This window comes from Brassica napus, chromosome A5 (genome assembly GCF_020379485.1).
Source record: "Brassica napus cultivar Da-Ae chromosome A5, Da-Ae, whole genome shotgun sequence".
Lineage (NCBI taxonomy): Eukaryota > Viridiplantae > Streptophyta > Magnoliopsida > Brassicales > Brassicaceae > Brassica > Brassica napus.
In genome coordinates this window covers 12,889,326-12,900,000 of record NC_063438.1, presented here as the reverse complement: position 1 = coordinate 12,900,000, position 10,675 = coordinate 12,889,326, and the positions used below count along the sequence as shown (strand labels likewise).

The 10,675-nt window shown below is 38.9% G+C and overlaps 1 protein-coding gene across 1 annotated transcript; it reads left to right on the top strand.

Annotated features, from left to right (window-relative positions):
- Positions 1–7,422: 7,422 nt before the first annotated feature.
- Positions 7,423–9,362, top strand: LOC106451556. The gene is given in 9 exon segments (XM_048780368.1): positions 7,423–7,640; positions 7,730–7,832; positions 7,902–7,940; positions 8,005–8,035; positions 8,037–8,100; positions 8,168–8,282; positions 8,347–8,429; positions 8,505–9,045; positions 9,117–9,362. Coding segments are annotated over 9 exon segments (1,152 nt in total). The 5' UTR covers positions 7,423–7,526; the 3' UTR covers positions 9,179–9,362.
- Positions 9,363–10,675: the final 1,313 nt, after the last annotated feature.

The window sequence follows — 10,675 nt, the reverse complement described above, 5'->3', positions numbered from 1 at the left end:
CTACGTAGCGACCGAGCAGCGTGTGTGCTCGGTCGCTACGTAGCGACCGAGCAGCGTGTGTGCTCGGTCGCTACGTAGCGACCGAGCAGCGTGTGCGTGCTCGGTCGCTACGTAGCGACCGAGCTGTGTAATCGTTTTGTTGTGTTTCCTTTTTCCGCGATTAACGTAGGGGTTTTTCAGCGGTTTTTTTGGGAGAACAAGTTTTATCCTTCCGAAATGTTTTCGGAAAACGTGTTTTGGTAAAACCCTTACGCATCGAGATTTGTTTACGGGGTTTTGATAAGATTTATCGTTTCCCTTCTTGTTTACAGGGAGAAATCGCGAGCTTGTTTTAGTGCTCTTCCTGTGGCGGAAGGTCGCGACTAAGTTTTCGATTTTGTTGAAAACTACGGCGTTTGCGTAAGCGTTGGCCATAGGAGCAGTCAGTGCTGCGAGTTTGTCTTTCATATATCCAAACATCGTTTCGATCAAGCGTTTTGTGGCCATGAGTAAGAGTAATCCGTAACCCCCCCTCCTTCTAGCGCCAAACTGTGGGAACCGAAATTCGCACTGTCGATTTCCGTTTAAATAAGGAAACTAGGAAAACCCTAATTTCCCAGAGGTCCCGGATCTCTGCGAGAGCCAACGACAAGTGATCGAATATATGCGGAAATCATGAAAAGATAACAAACGAGTTTAGAGAAAACAGTAGATCTTATTTCGAGTCCGCGTAAGAGCGTTGCGATCATTACAAGAGAATACAAAGGCTTTGGCCGCAGGGGCCGTCAGCGAGTTACCTAGTTCTAGCAACATAAAACCCTAATCCTAGTTGAGTCGCAGCTCGATAACAAAGGACGAAAAAGATATCTAAAAGGCTTAGATTGATTTCGGACTGAACCTTGTTAAAGGCTGCCTACGTACCCCTTTCGAGGATCAAGCCGAACGTAGTTCAATTGATAGAGCTGGACAAGAGATCGAACTGCCTGGGCGAGTTCGTCTAGTAATTGAGTGCCAGTCATAGAAACCGAACTTGTCGAGAATAAGCCTAAAGTTTCTAAGTGCAGAGAATTCCGAATCTAAAAAGTTCTCTCCTTGCTCCTCGCCTAGGACTCCTTATATACTAGCTCCAAGGTCGGTTTACGCTTTTACTCTTCTGCCCTTAAGCCGTCATAGCATAAAAATGGAGATATTCCATTTTTCCCGATCTTCACAATTATCTTCAAAACTTCCGTATTTATCCGCGGAAACTTGACATTTATCCTTCCTTGTGGACCAAGCGTAAACCAGGCTGTGGTTTACGGGCTTTTGGTTAGGAAAATCGTAGGATGGGCCTCGAGTCGTGTTTTAGGTCCCTTTGGGCCGTCTTCCGACTCGACACGTTTACTACGAGTTTTCCGCGGTTTCTAATCCGCGAAGTTTGATCGATGAATTAGAATGGCGGGAAACATGGACTGAGCTTGCTACGGTCTTCGGGAGATAGCATTCGAAGGTTTTGACGAGAATGCAAGAACTGGTGTCGTATTGACGTTCGGAAAGGTTCAATCGCTACACAGCGACCGAACTTTGGCTCGAGCCCGGTCGCTTCGTAGCGACCGAGCGGGACGAGCGCTCGGTCGCTACGTAGCGACCGAGCTTGGCTGAGCTCGGTCGCTACGTAGCGACCGAGCGGGACGATCGCTCGGTCGCTACGTAGCGACCGAGCTTTGGCTCGAGCTCGGTCGCTACGTAGCGACCGAGCGGGACGATCGCTCGGTCGCTACGTAGCGACCGAGCTTTGGCTCGAGCTCGGTCGCTACGTAGCGACCGAGCGGGACGATCGCTCGGTCGCTACGTAGCGACCGAGCTTTGGCTCGAGCTCGGTCGCTACGTAGCGACCGAGCGGGACGATCGCTCGGTCGCTACGTAGCGACCGAGCTTTGGCTCGAGCTCGGTCGCTACGTAGCGACCGAGCTTGGCTCGGGCTCGGTCGCTACGTAGCGACCGAGCGAGACCGAGCTCGGTCGCTACGTAGCGACCGAGCTGTGTGCATGCTTGGTCGCCGCGTATCGATCGAGCTTGGCTTGTCCGCGGTCTGATTTCCATACTCGAGCTTGTCCGCGGCCGATTTGGTTACATGTCCGTTGCCTTCGGACAATCGGTATTTAGTGGTTCGATTGAGATTTGGACGATATTTTACTGCAAGGCTGTTCGTAAAGATATCTTTACGAAGATTACTTTTCGTAAAAACGGTTATGCTGATTTTTACGGACTTTCAGACATTGATTCCGTCGTGACCGATTTTGACCCCAACAATTATCCTGGATGTCAAACAATCATGGATGTCACATTTCTATGGGGACTGAACCCACGGCCACAGAATCACGGATGTCAAACTGCAATTGAGAGCAAGAATAAAATTATTATCAATATCTAAGGATAGAAGATTAATCGGTTTTCTACCAAATAGTTTTCCATAACACATGAACGTCGGTAGGAGGGTTTTGAAGGCCATCTCATTAAGTTTCACGTAAAATCGATGATAGTCTCGAGTCTTCGAAGGGTGACAAGTCACGAAATTTCCCTCATGATGTATCTTGGCATAAACAAACAATGTATTTTACCGAAAGCTGGCAAAAGTAATCTTTACAAAGACTCTTACAGTAGGCCTGGGACGGATCCGGATATCCAGAAAATTCGGGGTACCCGGATCCGGATCCGTCGGATCGGTGAGTTTTATATCCGGATCCGGATTCGTGGTTTCCGGATATCCGGATTTTGGATATCCGTTCTGATATTCTATTACCCGCGGATATCCAAATCCGGATCCGTAAAAATAATTAAAAATAATTTTTTTTTAAAAAAAATACCAAATTTTTTAATATAATTCATAAATCAAATATTTATAAATATATTTATATATGTCTATATTATTGTAAAAACTATAATATAATATTATAAGATTAATTCATGTATAAATATTAATATATCAAATATAAATATTAATAAAATTTAAAAATTTAATGTATTTTAAAATTATGGATCCGGATCCGGATATCCGGACCTAAAAATTAAGATATCCGGATTCGGATTCGGTTTGGACGGATCCAAGATTTTAATATCCGGATTCGGATCCGGGTACCCCGGATATCCTATTTTCGGCGTGGATCCGGAGTGGATCTCGGATCGAATCCGGATCTCGGATCGAATCCGGATCTCGGATAATAAGTCTCACGCCTACATGGCAGACATAGGAACGTTAATCCTTGCACCCATCACCATTATGGTAACATTGGTCCGAACAGATGAACTGGTCAGGTGAGAGAGAGAAATTTCTTGCCAAAACTGTATGAAGTGATGAGGCGTGGAATCTGAAACCACAACTTAGCATTCTTTCAGTACTCATACACAAAACATACTCCACCGGAGGAGTCCATGTTCGTTGATCGTGTCATGGAATGATAAATGGGAAGCTGAGAGAAACGCTGAGATTCCTACATAAGCACTGTCACAATCCAGAAGTCAAACCATCTTGACCCATTGTTCACCCAATTTTTTCGTTCAACTACTTTATGACCGGAATTTTCTCTTCAGAAAGATGTGGTTGGTATGTGAAGCATCCATTTTGATGACGATGAATTGGATGGATAAGATATTTTGAGGGGTATCAGATCCCTTCTTCATTTTCATAGCCCCAGAGAAATCTTCTTCAGAATGATCATCTCTCAGACTATCTTCTTCAGCTCTAAACATCTGCCAGCATGAAAAACTAACTATTGTTGGTCGACAGAACTAGATCTACCAGAGACATCCTGATTAGGATTTGAGACATCTATTTCTTTTCTTTTCTTCGAGCATCTTTGAACTGAAGACATATTCTCGAATAATTGATAAAGTACCGAAGAATAGCTCAAGAATCTGAAAAATTTATGGTGGCAGGCTGGAAAATAAATAGAATATGAGATTAAGAAAGGAAAAGAGTTAGAGAGAGAAAATACCTTTCGATTGAAGAAATAAATGAAGGAATGATAAAATTGGGCTCTGTACCTATATAACTTATGGCACATCAAACCAAGAGACGTAATCATTAGGTTTAAACCTAAGGTGGGGCCGTGATTCTCGCCAATTTTAGGCAACCGATTTCACTTCTTCAACTAAACCGAAGTCTGATTTAGGATTAACCGGGGGGGGGGGGGGGGGGGGGGGGGGGGTACCCATAAACAAGGATTCTTACGGTTCAAAATTAAACTATCTGACTTTGTGTGAATGTCGTATGGATTTTCCAATTTATTTGGAAGACATGCACCGAGTTCTTTATTCTCAAAACACATTCTTATAAATACATGAGACTGGTTTTCGCATTTCAAAATGAACTATGGGGCCTTATTTTCGGAGATGAATTACATCACTCAGACAAGTGTCATCAAATAAACAAAACTAGCCCCAAATCAGTTGAAGTCAGAACAGTTGACTTGATGTCGGCATAAGTTTGGACCGAATTAAGGGAGAAATAGGAAAGATGACTTGTATATAAGGAGATGGCCGAAGACCGAGAAGATCATTCACAAATACACACACTTATCGGCACATAATTAAGGTTTATATCATTCTTTTTTTTTCTTGCCGATTAAACCTAAATTTCATAAAGTGTTACTGTTCTCTTGTGATAGTCTTCTTGATCATTAATAAACATCTTTCAAACAATCCACCATCAAATTCGTGCATACTTCTTGTACATGCCGAATTGAAATTAAACAATCAACAACAACATCAAATTCATCGTCTATGAAATCTCATTCCATATATATTGGGTTTCCCTCGACATTAAACCTAAAATTTGGCAATCAATTATGGAAATTTGGACTATATGTACCTTCGAGTTTGAGATTTTATTTTGGTCAAGAGTTCGAGATCCCATAAAGTTTTTCTCTGTTTTTAATTATTTAACAAAATTAATTTTAATGGGAATATTGTAATAATTTTTTTGGTGTAAAATGATGTAATAATTGTTAACTATGAAGGTTATTTAGTTTTTTTCCCACTCATTTTACAATTTATAGATGACACAAAGTCAGTCTAGTAATCAATTAAAAAATAATAGTCAATCTAAATAATTTTTTTTACGACAAACTTATAATTTTATTAACTTGAAAGTTGTAAGTCAGAATACAATGATGGTGTTAACCATATAGGAAGATGCATACAATCATTATAAAATAATCCATTAGGTGGACCATATTTAGCTAATACATGTGCTACATTATTAAACATGCGACGAACAAAGTTGAAAGTACAGTCAGTAAAGTTGCTTGACCAGAACTTGATATCATTAATTAGATGCTGAGGAAATATGTCAGAGTGAAGATCCTAAAGTATATAAACCAAGGACTGAGAAACACTATCAAAAATAACATATTTATATCCTAGACTCCAACACAATTGAGTTACACAAAGAAGAGCTTTTCCTTCTGCCTCCAAGTTTGTGGAAGAAAGTGGCAAGACCGCTGCTCCCCAATATTTTGCATTACCTTGATCATCACATATAATCCATCCCGCCTTACTTTCTTGTGTTTGCATATTAAAAGCTGCATCAAAATTACATTTAACATAAGCCAAGGGGGATCGAGTTCAATGTTTTGCTTCCAATTGTTTTCGTAGACCTGGAATGGTTCAAGAGACGTTCGGTGTAAATGAAGTATTTGATAACCATTCTTGTGTTTCTGCGCTTGCCAAAGTAACCAAAGAAGCCGCACTTGTATTCTTTCGTTGAAACAACAATTTATTGCGAAAAGTCTAGATGTTCCAAAGGATCCAAAATGGTAAAAGTTTTTGAAAGATATTAAGTGAATTATAATGTTGAATTTCAAGGAGTCGTTGAATATTTAGTTCAAGATCTGAATCCGGATAAGAAAAAAAAAAGTAAATGGTAAATTTGTTCGATGGCAAATTGTTATTGATATCGGGCAATGGTAAAAAAAAAATGGTTTACTGTTTCATCAGCTAAACTACATCGTTGGCATAAGGGATCAACATTCATACCACGAAATCGGAGTCTGGTCAATGTGGCAATTGCTTTAGAGAGTATTCTCCACAGAAAGTGTGTTAATTTTGGCATAATTGGAAGCTTTCATATTTTGTCTTTGAGCACCTTCCCTGGAGGCATTGGTGGTGTTTTCCAAAATTCTTCCGGAGTTTGTCGATGAAACCAATATTCTGATGAAACCGAGTATTGTCCATTAGGAGGAGTATGGTTCCAGAATATCCTATCTTGAGTAGGAACCCTTCCAAGATAGAGCTTATTTAATAATTCCTGATCCTCCGTAGTTAATAACTCTTTAGCTTGTTTTAAATCCAAACACCGGTGACCATTTAAAGTTTTGAGTAAATCCAAATAACATTTTTTGAACGACTTCTAAATAACTTTCTCTAAATAACAATCTAAATTCATGGAATGAACTATTTACAATGTTTGAGTTCCGTAAATAGGTGTAACCACCATTTTGTTCACAAAAAAATATCAATTCTTAAAAATGACAATTTTTTTGTGAAAGCTTCTTTGGTCCAGTGGTTTGAGCAAGAGTTCATTAATGCTTTTACACTACAAATCTGAGTTTCAATATCTAGAAAAGACGGAATTATGCAAATTAAAGGAGAATCAACATACAAGAAATCTACAACATGACGCAAATTAAAGTAGAATCAATATACAAGAGATCTACAACATGGCGCAAGAAGTACCGTCGAGCGTGGATCTCATAAAGGACCAGGTTATGCAGTCAGGCATGAATCCTCTTACAGCAAATATTACTCATAGTAATAGCATAATTATTCAATGTTAGAAAAAGGGCAATTGTCAATAATAGCACCTTTTGAAGTTTATATCTCAAAAATAGCACTAGAAGTAGAAAGCCACAAAAATGACATTCATTAAAGGGTAAAATATCCCTAATACCCTTGGTTTAAAATTAAATAAACAAATAAAAATAAATAAAATTAAAATAAAAAATTAAAATAAAAAAAAATTTAAAAAAAGAAATTTTTTTTATAGTTCAGATTATATGTTTTCAGATTTGAAATTTTTATAATTTTTTTTTTGAAATTTTTTTTTTAATTTTTTTTTTTGTAATTTTCTTTTTATAATTTAAAAATACTTTTTGAAACTGTTTCTAAAATTTTTATTTTTTATTTTAGTATTTATTTTTTATAAAATTTTAAACCCTAATTCCAAAACCCCACCCCTTAACTCTAAACCCTAAAATTTGGATTAATTAACCCAAAGAGTATAAATGTATATTTACCTCTTTAATGAAACCTATTTTTGTGACTTTGAGCTTTGAGTGCTACTTTGGGAACAAAAACTTGGTTTGGTGCTATTCTAGTCTTTTTCTCTTAGAAAAATAACAATCTAAATAACTTTCTTATTTTTAATGGTTAAATCTAAAAGTCTTTTTTTCCAGTAACATTTTTACAAGAGAGACAAATAGAAAAAGACAAAAGAGAACAAAAGAGATCAATCTGTGTGTCTGAAGAGGCTACTGGATACTAACAATTAGCGAGAGAATCTGAGGAAAATGGGAGGGGGAGATGATGTGGGTTCGCCAGTCGTAGTCGGTGCTCTGATTCTGGATGTTCACGCAAAGCCTTCTTCAACCGCACCAATCTCCGGAACCACCGTCCCAGGCCAGGTTGGGTTCTCATAAGTCAATGATTTTGCGAACCTCAAGGTGTTGTTTTTGCTTCTTATGTTTTTTTTGTTTTTTTTGTTTTGTAAAAGGTGTTGTTTGCACCTGGTGGGGTAGGCAGAAATGTAGCTGAATGCATCTTCAAGCTTGGAATAAGACCCTTCATGATTGGTGCTTTGGGGATCGATGGCCCAGGTCTGTTTCAACACTCTTCTCTTCATTGAACTCTTTCTTCTGAGAGCTTAATATGGCTTCTTTTCACAGCCAATGTATTGTTGAAAGACTGGAAGCTCTCTACTGAAGGTTAGATTAAATAAGCAAATCGATTGATGCATGATTTAGTTGAAAAGTCTTTTGAGCTATCCAGGAATCTTGAGACGTGAAGACATCACTACTCCATGTATCTCTTGTATATGACATTCACGGAGAAGTTGCTGCTGGCGTTGCTGGTGTGGATGCTGTTGTACGTATCTTCTCATTCTCAGCCAGTTATGACTTTATCGTTCGTTTTACAATGTTTCCTCTGGCAGGAGAAGTTTCTGACACCTGAGTGGATCCAGCGGTTTGAACCAAACATAAGCTCCGCTCCTGTCCTTGTGATTGATGCCAATCTTAGCGCTCTTGCTTTGGAAGCATCTTGCAAATGTACTTCTTAATACTTCCTCCGTTTGATTGTCTCTCTTCCTAACGATCATTTTTTTTCTTGAAGTGGCTGCAGAATTCAATGTTCCTGTCTGGTTTGAGCCCGTGTCTGTCACAAAGTCCCAGAGAATCGCCTCAATCGCCAAGTATGTAAGTGTTATGTATCCACACTCGCCAATGTTTACTTGAAATCAAAAGAGGATTTAAGTTTTGTTTTCTGAATAGGTAACTGTAGTATCTCCAAACCAACACGAGCTCATAGCAATGGCCAACGCTCTCTGCGCAAGGAACATGTTCAAAACCCTTAAACCAGAAGTCAACAAGCTTTTACCACAAGATGTTTTCTGTGCGTTGAGGCCAGCTATTTTGGTTCTTCTTGAAAGTGGTATTAAAGTTGTTATTGTAACACTTGGCTCCAATGGAGCTCTCCTATGCTCAAAGGGTAATCCCAATAAGGCTCTCAACATAAACAGAAAGTTTAGTGGAGAGATTTTCAGAAGGGTACAACTTATATGTTCACCGAACCGGTTTTCTGAACCGGGATTGAAGCACGGCTCGAGTCTTTTTGCGATGCATTTCCCAACCGTACCAGCCAAAGTCAAGAAGCTTACTGGTGCAGGGGATTGCCTAGTAGGCGGTACCGTTGCGTCGCTGAGCGATGGTTTAGATCTGTTCCAGAGTTTAGCGGTTGGCATTGCTTCTGCTAAAGCTGCCGTCGAGTCAGAAGATAATGTGCCTCCTGAGTTCAACCTCGATCTTCTTACTGGTATGGACTAACAATTCTTGTCTGAATTATGTTTTGGTTGGGTCTGAACCGATTTACACTTTTGCATACAGATGATGCGGAGTTGGTTTACAGTGGCGCCAGGATGTTGTTGGCTCATCAGTCAATGCTGTGAAGAATGATCTTGTTTCTTATTTGTTTGGCTTGGTTTTTGTTTATTGTTTGTGTACTATTCCATCTAAATAGATAAACTTAGACCGTTTGTTTAGTAGGACTGCACCAGGTAATAACAGAGAAACCGCTCTGTTTCTCGTTAGTATATATTATTACTAAAATCAGTTTATGAGAGATCATTTTTTTCATGTCTTTGTAGTAACACTAACACGTTAAGTAATTCTGTTCTCACATCCAACCATTGATAGTTATAAAAATAGTCATATTAGAAAACGGGTGTTAAATAAAAACCAGAATTTAAACGGTTTTGAATTTGGTATATTTAATCTTAGTACAGTTTTAATATCAAAGTGACACATCGGAAGAAACAGTTTTTTACGTCACTGTTGGACCCAAATCCATTACAAAGGAGTTGGGAATATTAATCGGCCTAACTCACGGATATCTGGAACGCGAGGAGGAAGAGCATAAGATGACCGTGGGACCTCGGCTTCAGAGAAGACCGATGTTTTTGCGCCGGCCCTGGTCATTCTTCTATTATGACAGACAGACTTTTGTTTTTGCTCTGCTTATTAGTCTCTCGTTTCAGAAAGATATATATATGTTTTAGGTTTTTCACACCTATTAAAAAAAATATCAAATTTTAGTTTTCAATGCAATATTTTACATTATCAACTATTTTCCACAACTTTTGATCAATAAAATATTTATAAACATTATTATGTTTTTTGAAATTTACAATTTTCAATTAATTTATGTATTGAAAATATAAAACATATATCATTTTGAAACAATTTTTTTTCTCTAAAATATAGATCTTTGTGAAACGGATGAAATACTAAACATAGTTAAATTATGAAGGTCTCATAGTCTCACTCTTTAATGGTTGTTTTGTAAAGAGAAGTCAATCTCTTCTCTCATCAAACTGTCATTTGTAGTGTTTTGAAAACCGGACCGACCCGATGGTTACAAAGGTGGAGAAAGTAATGGCAAGCCGGAGCTCGTGAGAGCTTAAACTGAAAAAGTACAAATAGCAGAGAGATGATTGTACGGACAATAAACCCTAATCTCGCCGCTAAGTTTGTGTAGCTAAGTGTCGATGCCTTTCTCCTTTGCTTTCCTCTCCTTTTATAGTCTATTCGTGATCGACTTAACCTAATCTTCTTTTAATCGATTGGGCCTTATCGGCCTTTCGGTTCTGGCTGGTAATGCTCGCCCCGAGCCGCTAAGTCGATCGCGCTCTGTCCGCTCTCTGTTTCGACTAAAAGCAGTCCTTAGCTAAGTCGAAACCCCGAATATCGGCTTCCGAGCCGATGACTATTCAGCTTATCGGATTGGGCCTTTTGTTCGATGGGCTTTGTGGATGGGTTCAATCCATCCCCAACAGGATTCACATTTTTGAGCCTTATGGGAATCTTAAATGACCTAAAACATTCTCGAATGCATAATAAATACTCTTAAACATGGTATATATGGCCTAAAAATGGTAAAATCTAGG